This window comes from Maniola jurtina, chromosome 28, assembly GCF_905333055.1.
Source record: "Maniola jurtina chromosome 28, ilManJurt1.1, whole genome shotgun sequence".
NCBI lineage: Eukaryota > Metazoa > Arthropoda > Insecta > Lepidoptera > Nymphalidae > Maniola > Maniola jurtina.
The window spans coordinates 6492348-6516999 of record NC_060056.1 but is presented as its reverse complement, the minus strand read 5'-3'; the positions used below and the strand labels follow the sequence as shown (position 1 = coordinate 6516999).

The 24652-nt window shown below is 37.9% G+C and overlaps 2 protein-coding genes across 3 annotated transcripts; one reads left to right on the top strand and one right to left on the bottom strand.

The window, feature by feature from the left end:
* Positions 1–142: 142 nt before the first annotated feature.
* Positions 143–16675, top strand: LOC123879332 (dentin sialophosphoprotein-like). Its single transcript, XM_045926978.1, has 16 exons — positions 143–461; positions 1179–1337; positions 1635–1836; positions 2740–2880; positions 3193–5753; positions 7837–7950; positions 8804–8929; positions 9381–9611; positions 10694–10906; positions 11891–12012; positions 12458–12554; positions 13607–13722; positions 14074–14185; positions 14755–14856; positions 15649–15780; positions 16523–16675. The coding sequence occupies exons 1-16, from the start codon at positions 237–239 to the stop codon at positions 16604–16606; spliced, it is 4737 nt and encodes a 1578-aa protein (XP_045782934.1). The 5' UTR covers positions 143–236; the 3' UTR covers positions 16607–16675.
* A 1870-nt stretch (positions 16676–18545) lies between these two features.
* On the bottom strand, positions 18546–24508 carry LOC123879359 (mitochondrial ribosome-associated GTPase 2). 2 transcript variants are annotated; one of them, XM_045927026.1, is made up of 7 exons: positions 24198–24508; positions 23694–23820; positions 23004–23131; positions 21589–21775; positions 20737–20823; positions 19520–19849; positions 18546–19267 (listed from the first exon to the last, which is right to left on the bottom strand). In XM_045927026.1, coding segments are annotated over exons 1-7 (1131 nt in total). In that variant the 5' UTR covers positions 24468–24508; the 3' UTR covers positions 18546–19265. The 2 variants fall into 2 exon arrangements, with proteins under 2 accessions (XP_045782982.1, XP_045782981.1); XM_045927025.1 differs by lacking the exon at positions 18546–19267 and having other exon boundaries at positions 19434–19849.
* Between the last annotated feature and the right edge of the window lie 144 nt (positions 24509–24652).

Below are 24652 nucleotides of genomic sequence, written 5' to 3'. Positions count from 1 at the left end.
TTTTTGCACCGAAAATTATTTATCGATTTTTGCCGTATTGAACGCAGCATTTTGCATCTGTGATTATTACCCTACTAAATAAAAAAGCCGAACGTCATCTTATTTTCTGAGCTAAATAACATATTTTTTCAATTCATTCGCATTATAACTCTATTGATAAGAAGTAAACATAACTTGAATGCTTTTATAAATTGTCGATTTTAATTATTTAAAGAAAGTAAGTGTTTTAAACAGAAATGAAGCGTGTAAAGCGGCACAAGATAAAGCAAGAGATGCCGGAAACGTCCACGTCTCGTTTCCGCGATCAGGAAGAGCACGATCTGGCGTACTACATCCACGACAGGGTGGAGCTGATGCACCAAGTGTTTTCAGTGATCAAACCGAAGGAGCTTAAGGCTATGGCGCCGGAATGCGTCCACCATATCTCCGTTGATGATTTACAGGAGCTATGCACTGAGGAGGTGACTTATATAAATATATAACTCATAATAACCTATAATATAAACATACACAGGATAAAACTTTCAAACCTAATATTCTAATTGTGCCCAGCCCAATAGGGCACAGCAATTTTTAGATGAGTGAAAAGATGGGCACCATATTACCTTTGAAAAAGCTTACTCAATAAATGCTATTGGCATATATTAGGATTGGGCGAAAGATGATAATTTGCAGCACAAATAAGGAGGACATTTATTGGAATGCCCTCTTAACTAACACATTTTCACAACTCACCACTCACTATCTGATTATGGCCGGAGGGCCGATCGTAAATGGACATATTGGAAGCGAAAAAAAAATGCTATAATATTATGACCCATTGCTTTTATTTAGTCTGGGATTTTATCATAAATTTTGACACTTTGGATTGGAACCGGTACTGTGTATCTTTAGAGAGGAGCTTATCTCATTATGTTCCTAACAAAAAAGAAAGACATATTATATGAACAAGGAAGTATAGGATCACTTCCTTGTTCATTTATTTTGTCTGTCTTTTTTTCTAAGAACTGAAAAAATGATTCCTTTTTTCTGTTCTTAATTATCACCACTATATCATCTTTGAAATCTAATAAATCTGACATATAAAAGGTGCACAATATACCTACATTGAATAAATGATTTTGACTTTGACTTTCCTTTTGAAAAAAGCAATAATAGTAGTTGGTATTTGATTGCAGTTGCTGGGCATAAGCTCCAAGCGCCTGTGTGCTATCCTGGACGGAGCGGAGCCTCCCACTGACACTGAGTCCTCCAGCTCGGAGCATATGGAGACCATTTCTTTGGATAGCATATCCTCAGATGATGAAATTTTGAGCCAGCACAGTTCCAAAAAAAAGGTAAGTATAGTTTTTACTCAGCTGACGCCCATCACTTTGTTCACACTTAGATTTCTTTGTATGAAAAATATTTACTTATATTTGACCAACTTCTGTTGTACCAATTTTTTTTTCTATACAGACTGAGTCGATCAGCATTAAAAAAATTAGTCAACTTCATTGATTTTTATGAAAACCATTTTTAAATAAATAAAAGTTCTTAAGGCTGTTTCCTTATACTACCTTATATTTCCACATACTGTCCCACTTAAAAAAAAACACACTGATGGGTTTCAAAATTATGTTTTCTTCATTCAGCACAAGCACAAAAAACACAAATCCAAGAATAAACACAAACGCAAGAACTCCAAAACCAGTGACAAGGGTGACCAGGAAGTCAGAAATGAAGAGGAGGAGCGCTCCAAAGCCAGCCGAGCTGGGCTCACTGTGCTGGAACTGTTGGAGCTGCAAGCCAGAGCCCGAGCCATTAGAGCCCAGCTACAGCAAGATAATTCTCATGGTAAACTCTAACTTTTTGACGTGACAACGTCTTATAATTCGATAGAGCCGGCTGCACGCACGAAAAAACATGACTCATGCGGCGTTACCTCGCTCTGAGGCGTTCCATGTAAGGCTTGAAGTGCAAGCGAGAGCGCGGAACGAGCGACAAAGAAGCACAATCGGCCTTTGTTGTCACGTTCAACTATCGTCAGTAAACCGACTTTACAGACAACCAATTTTTTTATCCAAAGTAGGTACTATTGTACTCCTTTTGATGGTCAGAATTGTTATTGTAAAATGATTTAGTGGTGATAATTAACTACGTAAACTTAAAACTAAAGCTATGAGTAAGGTGTTTTAAGCAAACTTTGAGTTTTTAGGCAATGAAAGTGTATGAGTTTGTTGGATTGTTACAGTTATTTCAGTCAGATTCTCTCAAATTGTTACAGTTTTAGATTGAGCTATAATTTTTTTTTAAAGACTATTAGCCACGCTAATCATGACTAATACTCCCCTTTTCCCTCCAATCAAGCGTAAAGGTGGGGTTTAAACCGCCGATCTTTCGGAATTCAGTCCACTCCTCAACCATTGAGCTATCATCAGGGCTCATGTTTGTGTGTAACAATGTGGCTGGTACATAGGTCACCTATGAAAGCCTTATAAAAATATCAGATTATATAAAAAGTCTAAAGTGCACTGCACACAGCTAAGGTGCTAAGAGCAGAGATGCAGCGTCGTTTCATTTAGCTTAAAATTCCTGTCCAGCAGCTTCTGATGATGTTATCTATCCATCAAATGAGGGGGTGATCCAACGCTGCTATTTACGGTGCAAGGTTACCATTCTGGCATATTGGGACCCCAAAGTCTATCAGTTTCTATGTCAAAATTAGTTAAATTCAATTAAAAAATATTTTTAATTCAGCAGCACCAGCACAACCACAGCAAACCGAGTCAAAAACTAAAGATGAGACATCAGAAGACGAGGTGGAGATCAAAGAGGAACCGGCTGAGGTGGTGGAGATCAGCAGTGAGGATGAGAAGCCCAATATTGAAGACTTGCCCGGTGAGAACTGCTATTTTAACACAAAACTCACTATCATATAGCTTCAATCGCTATTGTTACGATTGGCTGAATTTATGGTATTCTTGCTGTAACTGTACATTATAGCCAATAGTGAGATAGTATTAGCCAGTCAGAGATGACCACAATCATCACATTCACAAATGATGATCATGATGTTGCATTGTAGCAGAACTTTTTAATTTGATATCTCCAAAGAAATTTAAAATATTAATGTTACTTGAATGTTCTCTTTTAGTTCATTCAAAAACGAAAATGAATTTATTTAATCTTATTTTCGTTTTATTTTCACAGTTAAGGCTCCTTCTCCGAGCAAAGACCAAACACCAGGCAATTCAAAAACAGTGACAAAAAGAATAAACAATTTAATTGTAACAGTACCCCAGACAAAACAGAAGAAAATTGTATTAAATCGAAACAAAAATATCACCACAAATGTTACTAGTAACACTAGTGAAGTATCAAAACCAAAAGACAGTAGCCAAGATACTACTAATAGATCAAAAGCTAGTAACACAGATACTGCTTCGAAAGCAAAAGCCAGTACTAGTAAAGAGAATACTACTAAAACAGATACACAAGAAAAAACCACAGCATCTGAAGTTAATAAAGTGCAATCTAAGCCAGGTAATAATAAACCCAAACAGAAAAAGAAGCAGAAGAAAAAGGATAAGAAGTCAGACAAAGAGGAAGACCATGATGAAATAACATTACAGTTATCTGATACAGAGAAAATGGACCTTTTAGAAGATTTTGACAGAAAAAACTATGAAAACTTCACCAGTTCTAGCGAAGACTCGGAAAGTAGTTCAGAAAGTGAATCAGAAAATGATACGTCACAAGATTCGACTGTAATTAGTCAAAAAAAAGATATTAATAATACAAATAGTCAAAATGATAGTAAGGCAAATGATAAAAATAATGTGAATTGTGAAGAAAATAACATACCCGTGACAGTAGAGGAAGTAAGCGCACAACCTGAAGTAGATAAAACAAGTGACAAAGAAATGTATGTTCCTGAAGTCGATGAACAAGAAGAAACTAATGTTAGTAAGGAAAGTAAAGAAGCAATCATAATAGAAGATCTGCAGCCTGAAATTGCCCCGAAAGAAACTGAAGATACTGATAGTAATGAAAAATCCACGAGTCCTGTACAAAATACTCTTAAAGACACTAATGATTCTGATAACAATGTAAAAGAATCTAGTCTTAGTGATAACAGTTCTATACTTAATCCTCCTAAAGACACTACTGAAAATGGTACTCAAGATAAAAGTTTGAATGTTGACCAGGATGTGATTAAAAGTTCAATTATTGAAATCGATACTAGTAAAAGTCCAAATATGGAAGTCGAAACTTGTGAAAGTACAGAAGAAGTTAATACAATAGTTGAGAGTCAAAAGGAAAAACATCAAGCAATACAGACTATTATTATTCAAGTAAAAAATGACAATTTTAAAGAATCTGAATCAAAAGAAACTCAACAAACTATGAGATCTGTTATTGTCAGAGTTGGAAATGATAATTCCGAATCAAGTAGTGAAATTGGTAGTCAAAATACAAAAAACACTAAACAAATAAAAAGGACAGAGGAGAAAGCTAATGAGGGTGAAATAAGAGGCTCAGATAAAAATGAAAGTATAGAGTCCATAGAGGAAGGTGAAATAACAGACACAAACAAAGATTTATCAGAAGGAGAGATTACAGAAAATGAAGAACAAGAAACACAGATCAATAACACCAAGTCACCTGAAAAGTCAGAAGTGGTTTGTGTGTCAGATGATGAAGGTGACAAGCGTAAAAAGAAGAAAAAGAAAGAGAAGAAATCTAAAAAGGAAAAGAAATCTAAGAAATCCAAGTCGGATTTTCGTGAGGGTGCTGATCAAAACTTTTTTAGAGAAGAAGAGAATGTAGTCGTGATTCGAAAAGAACTTGAAGAGGAACCAGAAAGAAACTCTACAGTTGTCAACATTCACGATAAAAATAAAGAAGAAGATATAGTAGTGATACCAGAAGATATAGAAATTGATCAACAAGATAAAGAAATTGAGACTGTATTTGATGATCCTCAAGAAAAAGATATACTAGTTTGTGATGATATAGTGTCTTTAGATGATGACGACGATGATATTTATGAGATTCTCGAAATTTCCGATGACTCTTCGTGTTATGAAGTCGAAGGTATTTCGGTGTCAAAAGAACCGACGGCCGCCGAAATTGCCGCTTTATCGGCAAAAATAGATGAAATAAACAACGACGATGTAATTGTTATAAATGAAGAAGAAGGAGAAGACGAGAATGACGAAAATGGAGAAAACGAGACCAGTTTACAGGACAGTAAAACTAATGACGAAACAGAAAATATATCGTGGCGCGATCGTTATTTAGGCAGCAAAAAAGTTAAGAGAGTACTAACTACGTCAAATATACTAAATGCTTTGAGGAAAAAGAATAAAGAACTAAAAAGAAAGCTAGAAGAATCTAAAAAGAAGATAGAACAAGTTACAGAAAGTGATGCAGAAGGTGATAAAGAAGTGTTGGCAGAGATAAGTGAATTCGTAGAAGGTTCCATTGAACATTTCAATACATTGCAAGGTTCTACCAAATATGTCGATCCTGTAGTGCCAGAAGTACCAAAAGAGACTGATCTAGAAGATGAAAACAAAGAAGGTAAAGATGTACAAGTAGGAATCAAACAAGTTACGAAGGAAATGGAAAAAGACGCGAAACAGTTGCTGAAAATGTATAAAAGATTACTCAAGTACAATGACATGAATAAGAAAAAAGATCCGACCAAAAAGAAAAAGAAAAAACATAAGAAAAATAAAGAAAAAGATACAGTGACGAAAGAAAAATAAGAATAGGGTGCTTTGTCTTCATAATCTGAGGCTGGGATTTATAGAGCTCTTTATAATCTGTATACTCATAACTCGACTAATTTGTGAGAATAGTCTATACTAGAATTAATTTCTTATACTGGACCCTTTTAAGTAAAATTTTTTATATAAACCTGTGAGGATGATGCTGCCATTGTCGCAATTAAAATAGCATAAGCCTACGTTGTCGTATTAGTTTACAAATTGCGAAAAACCAAATTAAATTTGAATTTTACGGGCAGGCCCTTCGCTTCCACCTTAAAGGTGAACCATACTTTTGACATGACTGTTGTGTTGACCAATAGAGTTAAAATGGCGCGTAAAAAGTCATTTTGTATGGACTATACCTAGATTGACAGGTTTAATGTGCTATCCTTTTCTGAAGGTTAAATTGTGAAAAGGATAGCATATTTAAACCTGTCAATGTTAAGAGATCGTGTACAACCCAAAATGCACCAAATGTGTCAGAGTTGAAAAGTAGTAAAAATACAAGATACAGTTTTAAAAGTTTTGGTTGTTTTATTTCTGACTACCCGCGACTTCGTCTGCGTGGGTTTAGTTTTTTTTTTAATCCTGTGAGAACTCTTTTTTTTTTTTTTGGACTTCGTCTGCGATGGCGTTTGCTGGCGCGCGTGCTGTGCTTGTTTGGAGTGTTTTTTTTTTTGTTGAGTGGCTGGTTTTTGTGTTAGTTGGTGTTTTTTGGTGGTGGAACTGACTGGGAAGCGCTCTAAAGGGGCGCCGCGCGTATGTCGGTGGGCGCCGGCGCAGACGGAGTCCATACTTGTATAAATTCAATGGCTTGAAAATATCACAAACTTGACATTGGCTAATCAGAGCAAAGCCAGATTTAAAGAAAAAAAAACTTTTTTTTCTCTCTCTGGCTTTACAAAGATTAGCCAATGTCAAGTTTGTAGTAATTTGTAACCAATATCTTTGTGTTCGTAACAAGTTAACAAAACTATACAAATATGGACCCCGTCTGTGCCGGCATTCGCCGACACACGCACGGCACCCTCTTAGAACTCTTTCCAGTCAGTTTTAACAAAAAAAAAAACACCAAAAAGGCAGAGCACGCCCGCCAGCTAACATCAACACCACAACACAGACGAAGTCCAAAGTGGGAACTCTTTGAATTTCCAGGATAAAAAGTTGCTACTATCATTTTCTGGAATACAAGCCATCTCTACAGTTACCAAATTTCACATAAATCGGTTTAACAGATGCGCTTTTAAGAATCCCGTGGGAACTCTTTGATTTTCCGGGATAAAAAGCAGCCTTTGTCCTTCCCCGGGATGTAATCTAACTCTGTACTAAATTTCATCAAAATGGGTTAAAAAAGTAGCAAACACACACTTTTGCATTTATAATATTAGTATGGATTTAAATATTAGGATTAATGAATACTTATTCTTCTTACAAGTTCAATAATAAATAATTAACGGGGTAAGAAGTTAGAACTTTGGAGAGGATTTTGCTAGAATACACTTTAGTTGAAAAATCCCTAGAAAACTAAAATAACAGGTATTTTATTGCTAGACTCATTCATAATCCCTGCGGAAAACGATAAACGATTGCGCTAGATTTAAGGCCGATTCACACTAAGTACGTACACGTGACACGTGCGCAGTAAGTAGTAACGCGCGTAAACCTCTTACACACCCCGCGCATACGTCCACGCTTTACACAAGCTTTGTGCCATGTTTCATACAGTTCCAATATAATGTAACAACGCAATGGGACGCGCTACGTCTACGTTTACGCAGCCTGTGTGAACCAGCTATTAAAACTGTGATTTACCTTTACACATATGACTAGAAACATGCCCCGTTTTGCAGAGACCCTTATTTTTGGGTCAAAATATTGGTAGCATTGACATACTTTTGTTTTTTTATGTCATTTTGACCATATTACTAGTCTGTGAGTTTGACCACAGAGTAGGTACATTTTTGACAATGAAAGGGCTAAAGGGACGCTTTGTCGTTCTGTAAACATTATTAAAATCGATAATTATTTACAAATTACGGCATTTATTTACTAGTAAAATAATAAAAACACCTAATAAAAGTTAAATATGAACGAATTATGTTCAGCCTGTTTGAGTGCAGGGAGGAATATGTTCTACATTGAAGGCAGCGATATACAGCAACTTTATACACAAATTCTGAATGAAATATCAGTAAGTTGAACTAAAATACATCTCTACAACGTAAAAGAGTTTATATACATTAAGCCTATTGATTTTGAGCAAGTACCGAACTTGTATTGTAGTGCTTTAGATGGTTGCAAAAATATATCCATACTTATTAAGTAATATAAACTTATCCTCCATACTAATATTATAAATGCGAAAGTGTGTCTGTCTGTCTATCTGTCTGTCTGCTACCTTTTCACGGCCCAACAGTTTAACCGATCCCGGGGACGGACATAGGCTACTTTTTATCCTGGAAAACCAAACAGTTAATACGGGATCTTCAAAAACCTACATCCACGCGGACGAAGTCGCGGGCATCCTCTAGTATAATATTATAAATGCGAAAGTGTGTCTGTCTGTCCGTCTGTATGTCTGTTACGTTTTCACAGCTTAACCACTGAACCAATTTTTTAAAAATTTGGTACAGACTTGGGTTACTTCCCGGGGAAGGACATAGGCTACTATCTATCCTGGAAAATCAAAGAGTTCCTACGGGATTTCAAAGAAACCAAATTCCTTGCGGGCGAAGCGGCGGGCATCCTCTAGTTCTCTATATATCTGATTTATGCCTACAATGCTCAGTTTCAAGTTTTTCTAGCAGAAACCAGTGGAATATTACTATATCATGTACTTACTAGTTTTTACTTTATAAAGTACATTATTATAAGTACAGTACTAGCTGATGCCTGTGACTTTGTTCGCGTGGATTTAGTTTTTTAAAAATCACAAAGAAACTTTTTGATTTTCCTGAACAAAAAATAACATCTAGATCTACAGGTCTTTAACTATAACCATGCAAAAATTATGTTGACCCGTGAATGAATTTGTTACCTTCAAGATATCAATAGAGATGTCATCGTGCTTGCAAGTGTGCTGGGAGTGCGGCGCCGTGCTGCGGCGCTTCCACAGATTCAAGACTCAGGTGAAGGAGTGCTACACAGAGCTACTCAGCGTCATCCACCAGGTAGGCCGATGCCAATGAGCCACACAAACCATTCAATTCAATTCAATTTCTTCATGTTGTGACTCCACATTGGCACTGACTCCAACAAATGTTAATATAGAACTACATTAACTCTTGTATACATCATATATTTGGTAATGAATTAAATTAATTTTTACTTTTTAATGTTTGTGGCTATTTTTTTTTTTTTGGAAATTTTTTATTTCACCATTTTTAGTATCCACACTGTATTAAATTATGCTACACCTGGTTAAAAACCTAGTGTTCACTAAACCATCACACACAGAATCTGGATACAAACATACATACATACATATACATAGACTGCTAAAATCATAACCCTTCCTTTTGGCTTTGCCACAGTCGGGTAACAATTCTGACCATCAAAAGGAATGAATTTTTTTTTTGAAAAAAAGATTCTGACGAAATGAGAACCTCCTCCTTGTTCCAGGACACAATACATAAGTACCCCAAATCCCAGCTGTCTACTAAACTCCTGCACAGCATCAGCTACCCGGAGGTGGAGAGTGTGAAGACGGAGTTGGACAGGGGGGTGAAGGACGAGCCCTCGGACGGGGAGGTGAAGCACGAGGCCACCGACAGCGACACCCACTGTGAGCCCGAGACCTTTGTCAATGACCTGGTATTGGATAAGAAGACCAAGGTTGTTAAGGAGAAAAAGGTGAGGAATTTACACTCATTATATTTTCACCTCACTAGCTCAATAACAAGTGTAAATTAAAAAATTATAAGGTAAAGGTTACAGTAACTAGAAAAGAGCTGATAACTTGCATACGGCTGAACCAATTTTCTTGGATTATAGCTAAGAACACTCGATCAAACCACCTTTCAAACAAAAAAAAACTAAATTAAAATCGGTTCATTAGTTTAGGAGCTACGATGCCACAGACAGATACACACGTCAAACTTATAACACCCCTCTTTTTGGGTCGGGGGTTAAAAAGAATGCCTTTGCTGTCTAAAACCAGTGAGCTAAAGCTGTTTAAAGTTGTTTTACTCACTCAGTGAGAAAAAGTGTTGTCTCAAGAAAAATTGAACACTTTTTCTCACTGAGTGAGCAAAGTATTCATTTTGCAACAATGCATCGTAGCCAATAGTGAGCGAGCGTTAACCAATCAGAGGTGATTGCGATCGTGACATTGTAACTGTCATTCTACCGCAATCAAGGGAAGAATATTATTGTAAATTGAACAATTGAAAAGAGCAACCGCCGAGTTTCTTGCTGGTTCTTCTCGGTAGGAACATTCCGAACCAGTGGTAAATTATTTGACGATTCAAAAGCACTTGTAAAAGTTTATTTGAATAAAAATCTATTCTATTCTATTCTATTCAAGCTGCAGATTAACAGAGCTTGACATAACCACATCCTTGGGCAATTTATTCCATACTAGATGTTGCCCGCGACTTTGTCGATTCTTGTCTTTAGATTTTTAATATAAATTTTTGCTGGAACTCTTTAATTTTTAACCGACTTCCAAAAAAGGAGGAGGTTCTCAATTCATCGGTATATATTTTTTTTTGTTTGAAAGGGTATTCTGTGGTAATAAGTAGCCTGTTTCACTTTACATTTTATTAACTATACCCATGCAAAAAATCACATCAATCCGTTGCTCCGTTGTAACGTGATTGGAGGAAAAACTCACAAACCAATAAACCAAACACACTTTTGCATAGGTAGTTACGTATGTATGTATTGGTTTATGTCATGTAGTTGTCTATGAAAAAGTTTCTTTTAATTTACAGACTCCAAAGAAGAAATCAAAACAGAAAGTGAAGATAAAGAAAAAGAAAGCAATCAAAATTAAGGAGAGTTTAGACGTAACCAGTGACTTAGAGTTTGATGCAACAGATAATTTGGCAGAGGCAGAAAGAGAGTTTGGCTGTGTACAGTGTGAGGAGAGTTTTGTACAAGAGAAAGAGTTGGAGAGGCATATAGACAGTCTGCATACTATAAAAGTAAGATTTTCTGTTAATTTTTGATAGAAACAGTTGACATTAAGAGTACAATTCAAAGATCCTGTATTTTTTACAAGCTCACAATATATTGCAAATAAAACATTTGACTGACGCTCATCGTTGACCTATCAACGAACGTTACGTAAATATGTCACTTGAAGTCAATGCCGCGTCGCAGGTGGGGCATTGACCCGAGTTTTGCACGCTATACAATGCGGGTTTGAAAAATACTAAATCACTAAAACTGCAAGAAAAGGTTTATATGGCATTGGATGTGTTAAGGTAGTAGAATAATAATGCTATGTTTTTGCAAGCGTTCTGGTTACACTTTGTAGAGAAATACCTCAATAGCTCAACGGTTAAAGAGCGGACTGAATTCCGAAAGGTCGGCGGTTCAAATCCCACCCGTTGCAGTATTGTCGTACCCCCTCCTGGCACAAGTTTTACGTTTAAAGCCGATTGACACGCGCGCACGTACACGTGACACTTGCTTGTGACGCGCGTGAATGCGTAGACATAACTGCACGCATTACGTCTACGTGAACGTTCACGCCACGCAAGCGGTATGCCATGTCTCATACAGTTCCATACATTACAACGCAATGCTACGCGCTATGTCTACGCGCGACGCGACGCATACGCGGCCTGTGTGGCCGGCCCTTTAGTTGGATGGGAAAAGGGGAATATTAGTCATGACTAACATAGCTAATATTCTTTTGGACTTCGTCGTGTTGGTGTTGGCTGGCGGGCGTGCTCTGCCTTTTCGGAGTGTTTTTTTTTTGTTAAAACTGACTGGAAAGCGCTCTAAGGGGGTGCCGTGCGTGTGTCGGCGAGCGCCTGCACAGACGGGGTCCATACTTGTATCGTTTAACTAACTTGTTATAAATAACTACAAACTTGACATTGGCTAATCTTTGTAAAGCCAGGCGAGAGAGAAAAAAAAATATTCTTTTTTTTTTTAAGAAAGAAAATGTTTGTCCTCAGGAGCCGATAAAGGCCAACGGAGTGGCTCGGACGCGCAGCAAGGAGCCGCTGCCGGAGAAGCCGCAGTGCGTGGAGTGCGGCAAAATGTTCAGCTCCAGGAAGACCTACAGATACCACTTGAAGTGAGATGGAACTCACTTTTTTTTAGGGTTCCATACCTCAAAAGGAAAAACAGAACCCGTATGAATCACTTTTTTGTCTGTCTCTGTGTCCGTCCGCCCGTTGTGTCTGTCAAGAAAACCTATAGGGTACTTCCCGTTGACCTAGAATCATGAAATTTTGCAGGTAGGTAAGTCTTATAGCAGAAGTAAAGGAATAAATCTAAAAACCATGAATTTGAGGTTACATCATAAAAATTAAAATGTGTTTATATTTTCAAAGTAAGACCACTATACCAAGTGGGGTATCATATGAAAGGGCTTTACCTGTACATTCTAAAGCAGATTTTTATTTATTTTTTTGTATAATATTTTTGATATATCGTGCAAAATATCGAAAAAATACCCGAGTACGGAACCCTCGGTGCGCGAGTCCGACTCGCACTTGATTTCATTTTGATTTTGACAGTGTGCTGCACAGAGGACAAAACAGATACCCGTGTCCGCGCTGCGGCAAAGTGTACCAGTGGAAATCGAACCTGGGACGACACATGCGGAGCCATAAGGCGAGTATTTACCACTGAACACCTGTAGCTTATTATTTTTTTGTGGATGTCATACCCGAAGAGTGTCAGCGAGAACCCTATTACTAAGCCTCCGCTATCCGTCTGTCTGTCTGTCAGGGGGCCGTATCTCGTGAACCGTAATAGGTAGAGTTGAAATTTTCACAGAATATGTATTTCTTTAACAACAAATAATTAAAATTTCAAAATGAAAAATTTAAAAAGTGTTATTTCTTGCACGATGGTATGAAAGCCTTCGTGTACGAGTCAGACTCGCACGATTTTTAGGGTTGCGTACCTCAAAAGGAACAAAGGAACCCTTATAGGATCACTTCATTGTGTCTGTCCATCTGTCAAGAAAACCTATAGGGTACTTCCCGTTGACTTAGAATCATGAAATTTGGCAGATAAATAGGTTTTGTAGCACAAGTAAAGGAAAAAATCCGAAAACCGTGAATTTGTGATTACAACGCACAAAAAATAATTGAAATGTGTTGTATTACTAAAGCGCCATCTGTATGATATTTGCTAAATCACATATGTTGTCATTATTTTGCAGTATCCATACTCCATACTATTAATATTATATTCTTTATTCTTTCTTTATTTGCATTCATGTCTTCATCATAAAAAATATTATTACAACATGAAGCCCCGTCAGGGCGCTGCAAAGTATAACATTGGTGATTAAAACAATTACAATTCTATTGTTAACAATTATGAAAATTATGAAATGTAAATAACAATTTTGAGTTAATTTAATGGTAGGTAATTAATTAAAAAATACAATGTCACAAAAAAAATACAATAATTATAAATGTGTGTCTGTCTGTCTGTCTGCTACGTTTTCACGGCCCAACTGCTGAACCAATTTTAATGAAATGTGGTACAGACTTAGGATACATCCCGGGGAAGGACATAGGCTACTTTTTATCCCGGAAAATCAAAGAGTTTACTTTTAAAAAAAATCGAAATCCACGCGGGTGAAGTATGCGAGTCCGACTCGCACTTGGCCGGTTTTATTGTATTTATGTCTCTTTTCCTCCCGTGTAAAGGCGCGGGACAACAACGAGCTGCACTGCGGGCTGTGCGACAAGCGCTTTGCGTCCGTCGCGACGTTCCGCCAACACTTGCGCGTGTCGCGGCGACACGTCTCCGAGAAGGACTTCACGTGAGTGTGGACCTAGCATTAAGATTTATGTAGCCTGGTTACTATTCTTTCGTTTGTATATATCCTTGATTTTTAATGGGACGCTTCGACCGTACCGTAGGCAACTTTTTGTCCCGGAAAATTAACAGTTCCCACGGGATTCAAGAAAACTTAATAAACGTGGACGAAGTCATCATCTAGTCCCTAATAAATCTCTCCTTATAGGATCACTTTTATGCATTTTGATTTATCGTGCAAAATGTCGGAAAAAATACCCGGACGGTACCCTCCGGAACCCTATGGAACCCTCGGTGCGCGACTCCGTCTCACACTTGGCCGATTTTTTTTAATCAAATAATATTTGGTTGACAGATTCATGTGCAACGAGTGCGGAAAGAAGTTCGTGAACAAAACGCGGCTACGAGACCACATCGACTGGGAGCACCTCAACAAGATCAAGTTCCGATGCCAGCTGTGCAACAAGGTATACCCATATAGCCAGCTCACTATTAGGCCTAGCCCACAGATATTTTAGGCTTCCGTACCTCCAAAGGAAAAACGGAACCCTTATGGGATCACTTTGTTGTCTGTCTGTCTGTCTGTTTGTCTGTTAGTTTAATAAATAATTACAATCCGGGTATCTTTAAAACAAGAGTGAATAGGCACCTTCTAGGTAAACGCGTCCCATTTCAGACCACATCATCACTTTCCATCAGGTGTGATTGTGGTCAAGCGCTTACCTATAGTGAATAAAAAAAAAAAATAGTTCGTCCGTCTGTCAAGAAAACCTATAGGGTACTTCCCGTTGACCTAGTACCATGAAATTTGGCAGGTAGGTAGTTCTTATATAACACAAGTAAAGGAATAAATCCGAAAACTGAATGCGGAGTGCATTTTGGGTCGGGGGTTAGAAACTAAAATTAACTTGCAGTGTTCTATATAAAAGTGTTAGATATATCTTTTTTTGTACGATGCCGATGGTACTGAACCCTTGGTGTGCGAATTCGGCTCACACTTGGCCGGTTTTGTAAAATGATTGTCTGTATGTCGCAGCCGTTCAAGTGCCACACCTCCCTGTACGTGCACATGCAGAACGTGCACAAGAACAAGGAGAAGAAGGAGAATCTATGCCACGTGTGCGGCAAGTCTTATCCGGTGAGCGCTCAGCATTATTTTTAACTAGAGGATACCCGCGACTTCTTTCGCATGGATTTAGGTTTTTAAAGATCCCGTGGGAACTGTTTGATTATCCGGGATAAAAAGCCTATGTCAATCAACCTCACGCAAGCTACCTCGGTACTTTTCATACAAATCGATTAAGCGGATGGGTATTTAGGAATCCCATGCGAACTCTTTGATTTTCCGGGGTAAAAAGTAGCCTATGTCCGTCCTTGGGATATAAGCTAACCCTGTACCAAATTTCGTCAGAATCGGTTAAACTGTTGGGCCGTGAAAAGTTAGCAGACAGACAGACAGACAGACATACTTTCGCATTTATAATATTAGCATGGATAGGTAACTAGATGATGTCCGCAGCCGCGTGAATTGGTCAGATCCCTTGTAGCATCAGGATTAAGGACTTCGAATCCAAATTCCTTACGGAACAATGTCGCAAAGATTCTCTATGGATTAAAAAAAATTAACGCAAATCCTTTCAGAAATCTTCACAGCTCCTCCTTTTTTGAATGTCGGTTAAAAAGTAGCTTCTGTTACCTCCTTGGCTAATCCTCTACTTGTCTGTGAAAGCCCCGTCAAAATAGGCTCAGCCGTTCTGAAGATTAGCCCGTTCAAACAGACAGACAGACAGACAAAATTTTTAAAAGCGCCTGGTTCAGCTATGGTATCGTTAATATGAGGTATTTATTTCGAAATTACAGACAGACACTTCCATTTTATTTATTAGTATAGATAGATCAATTAACTAATATCAGATTACTGTCGTACCAGAACGCAGCAAAGCTGAAGTACCACATAGTGGCTATGCATACCAGCGAAACGCCGTACCGATGCGCTCAGTGCGGTGCTGCTTTTGGCTGGTACTCCTCCCTGTACCGGCATGTACGTGAAGTGCACTATAAGGTACGTACCAGTACTATTCACGTTTTTCGGTTTTATTCCTTTACTTGTGCTATAAGACCTACCTACCTGCCTTTCATGATTCTAGGTCAACGGGAAGTACCCTTTAGGTTTTCTTGACAGACACGACGGACGGCCGGACAGACAGACAGAAATACAGACAACAAAGTGATCCTATAAGGGTTCCGTTTTTCCTTTTAAGGTACGGAACCCTAAAAATATCAAAATCCGTTCATACTTGGCGGAGTAATCGCGTAACAAACATACAAAAAAAGAAAACATACAGTCAAATAGAGAACCTCTTCCTTTTTTGACGTCGGTTAAACCGCTAAGGCATCATTCATACGAGAGCTTTTTCAACGTCCGTTAAAAAAGCGTTCAAATAGAACAAATGCATTCCCAAGAATCTGTTCACACGACAACGCTTTTTGACGTGACAACGTCTTATAATTCGATATAGCCGGCTGCACGCACGAAAAAACATGACTCATGCGGCGTTACCTCGCTCTGAGGCGTTCCATGTAAGGCTTGAAGTGCAAGCGAGAGCGCGGAACGAGCGACAAAGAAGCACAATCGGCCTTTGTTGTCACGTTCAACTATCGTCAGTCAACCGACTTTACAGACAACCAATTTTTTTTTAAATACTTACAACGTTAATACCCCCCCAACGCCAGGTTCTAACGCAACGCTTTTATAGCGCTCGTGTGAATTAAGGCTAATAGTAATGCTTATAATTTCCTTCCAGATGAAGCTGCAACCGAACAGGATAAGGAAGCAGAAGATGAAGAAGCCGGGCGAGCTGGTCGCGCCGCTGCAGGGCCCCTCCTAGCGTGTACTTGCCAAGTGGCATTTTACTCAGCATTAAATACTATATTTTGCCTACAAAATGATTGTTTTATTCTGCTAATTACTGCAAATAATATAAGGAAGGCGCTGCGTCCACGACCGATTTTTTGTCGGCAAATTCTTTTATTATAAACTTTGGGATGCCTGCGACTTCGTCTGCGTGGATTTAGATCCCGTGGGAACTGTTTGATTTTCCGAGATAAAAAGTTGCCTATGTCAATTACAGGGACGCAAGCTACCTCGGTTCCAAATATAAAAATCGGTTAAGCGGATGGGTTTTTATGAATCCCGTGGGAACTCTGACTTTCCAGGATAAAAATTTTGACCAAATTTTGTCAGAATTGGTTAAACTGTTGGGCCGTGAAAAGGTAGCAGATAGACAGATATTTCGCATTTATAATATTAGTATGGATTTTTTTACTGTTTTTTGCGAGTCGTGTGCAATACTGCAATTTTTGTTTCATTTTTGGCGACAAAAAATTGGTCGCCGATTGACGGACAAGGACGTACCGCTTCGAACGAAATCAGATGTCTCCCAAAAAATCAGAAAACCATATCGGTTAACGTCTTTTATAGCCGATAGCAAATAATTTTAACCAACCTTTAGACCTAGAAAAAGGCATTTTTCCAAAACTACATTTTCTAAGAGAACTCAAACAATTTGGAATTTTTTATCATTTATTTATTTATCATTTATTCATTCTTAGTTCTTAAAATATAGGTTTGACAACCCCTGTGCTAGTAAACACTGTATTACAGTGGGTTGACTTCTCCCGTTCCTAAGAACTTAATTTAAATGTGTTAATATGGTGCGCTGATGGTCGGACATGCAAAACCGTACCAATACAACAGCGTTATAATCAATCATAGTGTACCAATAAAAATAAAAAGTCTTAATAATATATTTTAATGGAGGGTAGGTAGTGATTGTAGTTACGCACACGCGGCATTGTTGTGAGGTATCATGCAATCCAACTGCCTGTCACTCCTTTGTGCGTACATTGAGTTACGAGTTTTTAGAGACCGAGTTCTTATCCTGCATCACTAGTAATAAATATTAGTAATGTAATGTAATGTAATGTTATTGTTAGTAAATATTAAGCCTATAGGTTTTCGTGCGTGTGCGCTTACGTGAATTTTGTGGTATGTATGTATGTGTGCATGTGTGTATATGTGGAGTATGCGTGTGTGTGTTTGTGTGTTTGCGTGTGATTGTGCATTGTGTGTTGTTTATGTTTGCAGTTTGTCATACTACTACTACTAATATCATACTATTTTAATCAGAAGATCCTCTGTTTCGTTATAATTTAGAACATTAAGATACTTCATTAATTGCGTTTTCAATTTATTACTTATGTTGTAAAATCTTTTAGCATTGTCTTTTTGCTTATTGCGTTGTATAGTTTCGGTCCTAGATAATTTATGAATTTTTGAGCGAAACCTGTTTTTTGTTGAGGGATATTATACACTCTATGTATTGTACGCCTAATTGCAGGAACTGGTTGAATTTTATGTTGTGCAATTATCGCGTGTTTTATAAATAATTTACGAACTGTAAGTACCTCTAGCTCAGAATATAAAAGGTGGGTAGGGTAAGTATATTTTTTAAAGGTCATTACTTTGAGTACGGCGCGTTGCGCTCTTTCTATGGTTAATAAGGTGGTTTTGGAAGCACCACCCCATGCTTTTATCCCATAAATGATTATAGACTGACATAGGGCATAGTAAGTACTTAATAGTAATTTAGCTGAACAAACATTCCTGAGTAATTTAAAAATATATATAAGTTTTCTTATCCACTTATTTTACACTATATATAAAGTTCGTCGTTTCCGAATCTTCACCAAATCTCTAGCCTTTAATAGTTTAATTAAAACAACAATATTACATTCTATAATTTATTATTAAAATTTAAAACTATTTACAAATTATTTTTCATTTTTTTTTCTACTTAACTAGTACCTACTTAATATTTAAGTATTTTCTTATTACATGACGAATTATCTTGAAGCATGATGGAAACAATGGTGGGGCATTATATGATCATTGGGAAGGGTTCCGACCCTCAAAAATCAGGAATTACGACGTAGGGACAAGGCTTGTGAGTGGAGTACGTAAATTACTCCATCACATTTTTTTAAATTGAGATTCAGGCCAACATCTTTAGAGCGAACTTTGATTTTGCTCAGATTTAGGCCTCAATTAAAACGAGATGGTTTTATGTCAGCAGTATATCGCTGTCTCGTTTTATCAGCGTCTTGAGCCTAGGCATAGTCAATGTGCACTCTATAAATGTCAACCTAAGAGGGAGGACAGGTTAGTATTAACCCTTCTTAGACCTAGCTACACCAAAGATATTGAACCTGCGCAGCGGGTGATTATCGATCAATTTAGTGATACAAAGTGTATGACAGCAGGGGCGTTTTCTGTTGAGTTATTGGTTTATCAGTCATCTTTCTTTTAGTTCAGTACGAAACACTAGTGTTCACTAGTAGATAGCTTTCTGCCAACATTACAAGGGTTTAATGACGAACCAATAGCGCGGTCGCACAAACACGTTCCACCTTCGTACATTTGTATATGTTACTTAACAAGAGGTTAGCGGTGGGGATTCAGTACAAAACACACCTAATTATAATAATTTACTAGCTGACGCCCGCGACTTCATCCGCGTGGATTTAGGTTTTTTGAAATCCCGTGGGAACTCTTTGATTTTCCGGGATAAAAAGTAGCCTATGTGCTAATCCAGGATACTATCTATCTCCATCTATATCTATATATCTATATATATATATATCTAGAATTTTAGCCAAATCCGTCCAGTGGTTTTTGCGTGAAGAAGTAACAAACATACACACACACACATACAAACTTTCGCTTTTATAATATTAGTGTGATTTATCACTATCTTCACCTTCATCATACATTTGTCGTATAACCCTCAATAATTCGCTGATATTGTGTCCAGTTTTGGCGGAAATGCCGATAACCGCCGTTTCCCCAACAGACTTAGTTCGTATGTGTGTTGATATGTTCCGGTATATCTCCGCAACTCGCGGCACGTCCATCTTGTTGAGCACCACACAGCGGGGTCTTTGCACTAACTGTGCGCTGTATTGCTTTAGCTCGTGGTTTAGGGTCTTGTATTGCTTTAGGGGGTCGTTTGTGCCATCTAGAAGAAATATCAGACCCCTACACCTTTCTGCGTGTTGCAGGAATTGGATGCCTGAAAAAGAAAACATATTCATCTGCAATGGAGAACTGAGACAGGTTTTTTATCCCTTTACAAGTTAGTCCTTTGAGGTGGATGAGACGGGTTTGCCCGCGAAATTCAAATTTAATTTGGTTTTTCACAATTTGTAAAGTAATACGACAAAGTAGGCTTATGGCATTCTATGTGCGACAATAACAGTATCATTCCCACCTATTTATATAAAAAACTTTACTTGAAAGGGTCCAGTTTAAGATATTAGCTCTAGTATCGAATGTAACTCACAAATTAGTCGATACTAGAGCTAATTTCTTAAACTGGACCTTATTAAGTAATGATTTTTATATAAACACATGAAAATGATACTGTCATTGTCACAACTAGAATGCCATAAGCCTATTTTGTCGTATTAGTTTACAAATTGCGAAAAACCAAATAAAATTTGAATTTCGCGGGCAGAGCCGTCCTTTGCCCCTTAAGGAACCAAAAGCTTAATTTGCTATAATCCGCTGAAACAGACAAATCTGTATGGTACAACATGCAGCATGCGACATGCACCGCCCTCCCTCCCACTGATAAACATGCAGGAAAAGCCAGCCACCAAGCAAGCAATACGCACCACCACAATACAAAACTACTTGACGCACATTTCGCCCCGACACACGTTTCCTTCATGTTTAGCCGTGGGAGGGCAGGCGGCGTACAAGACATAAAACCAAGACAAGAAATAGAAATTGACCAAGATGATAGAATCGGATCAGCCTGGCTGTCCAGGGTGGAAATGCAGCCAGTATTATTGGCACCATTCCACGCGGGCATGATTCGTATAGTAATTAGATAGCCTAGCTTTAAGTTCTATTGTAACATTTAAAAAAAAAGATGATACTATTTAATTTTCTTACCTAACCCATAGTTTTTGTGTGAGCCGGGAATCAAACCCGGCAAATCTGCAATAGCGACCTGTTCGTAGTCGTCATACGGAACCATACCTGAAAATAAAACTAATTTAATACAAATGAGTCTTTGACAAAGTACTATTGAGATTTTGACAAAGTATTACTATAAGTCTTTAATATAATGGTAGAACTTTGTCAAGTGTTCATGGAATAAATTTTGTCAAGTGTGCATGGAATAAACTTGTCAAGTATTCCTGGTAAAACTTTGTCAAGTGTTCCTAGTAAAACTTTGTCAAGTGTTCATGGAAAAACTTTAGTTGATAAAATTGATGGTGAAACTTTGTCAAAGTAAAAAAAAACCTTTTCCAAATACACTTGGTCAAAGTATTTTACTACTAGCTGATGCCCGCAACATCGTTTCCGTAGATATAGGTTTTTAATATCCCGTGTAAAATCATTGCTTTTTCAGGATAAAACGTAGCCTATGTGTTAAATAAAGGGTATAATCTATCTCCATTCCAAATTTCAACCAAATTCGTCCAGTAGTTTTTGCGTGAAAGAGTAACAAACATCCATCCATACATACATACAAACTGTCGCGTTTATAATATTAGAAGGAAGTAGGATGAGCAATTGACAAAGTTATGCCACAAAATATATTGACAAAGTTTAAAGTTGCTTTCAAACTACGGAAATATAATATAATATATAAATATCGCTCACTCTACTTTTAAATGTCAGTGTTCACACTTAGATGTAATATTATTGGGTGAGCGATATTTATATATTATATTATATTTCCGTAGTTTGAAATCAATTTAATATGTATTTTTCCATAACAAAGTATTATATTCTCACCTATATGCGGCCTCAGCGTGGTGAAGGGATAGGGCGCCACTGTAGGCCGCGCGCGAGTGATAGCCCTCAACAGGGTGCTCTTCCCAGCGTTGGGGAACCCTATGAGCCCCAGGTGAGCCATTGAGCGCACTTCCAACGTGTAGTGGTTACTCTCGCCCACTGCGCCGTACTCTGCCACCATTGGTTCCTGAGAAAACATATCCATGCAACTCTTATAACAGCGAAAGTTTGGCTGTCAGTCAGTTGCATTTCACAGCTATACACCAATAATTCTTCTTAGACCTGGCCGCTTTCAAGACCGTTGTAGTTTTAAGTTTAAGTTTAATAACATGCTTCGTAAACGTGTACACTGACAGTTGGCCTCGTCCACAAACTAAAAGTTGCACAGTGTGTTATGGAACAAGCTATGTTGGGTATCAGTCTCAGGGATAAAATCCAGAACAAGGAAATTCGCAGAAGAACAAAGGCGACCGACATAGCGCAAAGGATGATAGCTGTGGGCAGGTCATGTGTTTGTTTAGTTAACAGTTAGGTTTAAGTAAATATTTAATATAGTTTATTAGAAGCAGTTATAGATTTAGTATGGATAGTAAGTAGCATAAAGTTAAGAGCGCCACCTCGCCAACAAACTGGCCCACCAGTTTGGCGAGATACCAAATTTTAAAGACAGGTAAAATTATTGTGAATAAAATAAATTAAAAAAAAATAAAATGTAATAATGTATTAATGTCGTAGGACGCAGGGCAGGCGTTTTCAGCCTCAGACCTCCAGCCCGATGGACTGATGACCTGAAGTGTGTGAAGTGAAGGAAAGTGGCGAGGAAAGTTGAGCACCGTGTTCGGTGGCGCGCTCTTGGAAAGGCCAATGTCGCAAGTGAACGCATACAAGCTGATAAAATGGAATTAATGGAAATTACAAACTTCAATTTATTTATCAAACCATCTGATACCCGAAACTTCGTCCACGTGGGTTTAGGATTTTAAAAACCCAGTGGAAACTCTTTGATTTCCTGGGATAAAACTGTAGACTATGCCACTGTGTAGATCTTTAACTTTACTAATGCAAAAAATCATGTTGACCCATTGAGACTTGATTGAAGAACGGGAATTGGAATCCAATGGGATTTAAAAAAAATCTAAATCCATATAGATGCAGTAATCGGCTAAGTATGAATTTATAAAAAACAACTGAGCTCACTATGCTTGTGCCAAATGTGGTTCACAGTAGACGATATATGTATATAGTTCTTTATTTATTTAGTTTTTTTTTTTCTGTATTTATTTTTATTGTGTAATTTAATTTAATTAGTGTAATTGGACTTAAAAGGTCCGTTCTAATTAAACAATTAATTAAATAAATAAATAAATAAATAAATAGTTTTACTATTAGATGTACTATGGTTGAATCTAACCCACCTGCTCAGTGTCAGTGAGGAAGAACTTATTTCCTCGGCCGCCCGCGCCCCCGCGCGCCGCCACGAACATCGTGCCTTCCCCCTGCAGGTCGCCCACCACTCGCCCCGAGCCGTCCTTTACTATCGTACCTGAGGGGGAACATCACACTATCACACTAATATTATAAAGGCGAAAGTTTGTATGTGTGTATGTGTGTGTGTGTGTGTGTGTGTGTGTGTGTGTGTGTATGTTTGTTACTCCTTCATGCAAAAACTACTGGACGGATTTGGCTAAAATTTGGAATGGAGATAGATAAGATCTTGGATTAGCACATAGGCTACTTTTAATCCCGGAAAACCAAAAAGTTCCCACGGGATTTTGAAAGACCTAAATCCACGCGGACGAAGTCGCGGGCGTCAGTTAGTATTCAATAATGGCCTCATTTGCACACGAGAACGTTTTCAGTCTGATATGTAACAAATGTATTCCAAAGTATCTGTTCACGCGTAAAAAAGCGTCGACATGCGAACATATACTTGAGAATTCATTTGTTCTATTTGGACGCTTTTTAACAGATGTTGAACAAACCGTCTTGTAGGTAGTTTGTATAAAAAAATTAACGTAACTGATGTTACATCAAAAAAAAAGGGGTCTCCAAAAATTTTTTTAGGGAGTAGTCAGGTTTTAGTGATGTAAGGAATGCAGGTATACCTAAAGGCACATCCACAACAATATGATCAGCATTCTTGCCAGTGCAGTCTTTGTGGGTGCCTCGCTCACCGTGCTTCGCTTGGATCACAGAGTGGCAGTGGTTCAAGCTCTTCTTGGAGTGAGTGGCCTGCAACAATACTAAACCAGTGAAATTTGACAGTTGAAAAGTTACATCTTGCATATTAAAGACAAAAAATTGTACGATAATTAAAATGGACTATGCACCTCGCTAACTTTTCAGAGTTATATGCATTTAATACACTTTTTCAACAGTGAAGAAGACATTGTGAAGAAACCTGCATGCCTGAGAGTTCTCCAAATTGTTCTCAGAGGAACTCCGTGTGAAGTCTGCCAACTGCACTAAGACAGCATGGTGGACTATGGGCTAAATTAATTATGACCTTAAGCAGAGCCTACATATCAATACGAACGTTTCTAATCAAATAAAACCTTCACAAAACTGGAAACTAGTACATTTTTAGAAGACCAAAAAGTCAGACTTACCCGAAAAATTACATGTCCACCGTGTCCCCCGTCCCCGCCATCGGGTCCCGCCTGCTCCTTGCACCACACACTGAGGAAGGAAACACAACCATCGCCCCCGTTCCCAGCAACAGCCCTAACTCTGCACGAATCAACATAAAACTGCAAATTGTTACGTGTAGACTTGGGTTTTAAGCTTCTTAAAGCTTTTGGGGCATATTCTGAGTAATTACGTGTAATTTGCGATGTTAATACAGCTTTGGGGATACGAAATATTATTGAAAATCGCATTTTTTAAATTGTTTCAGAGGTCTTTTAGGTTATTTTGCATTTTAAAAATATTATTGTCAATTGTCATAATAATCAATGTTACCAGCTTGTAAAAGCTAACTAGAAGTAACGTTTAGGAATCGTAACGAAACGAAATATTTTCGTTTTATACCAGTTTCCACTTTTCTAAGTATTTAAAGTGATGC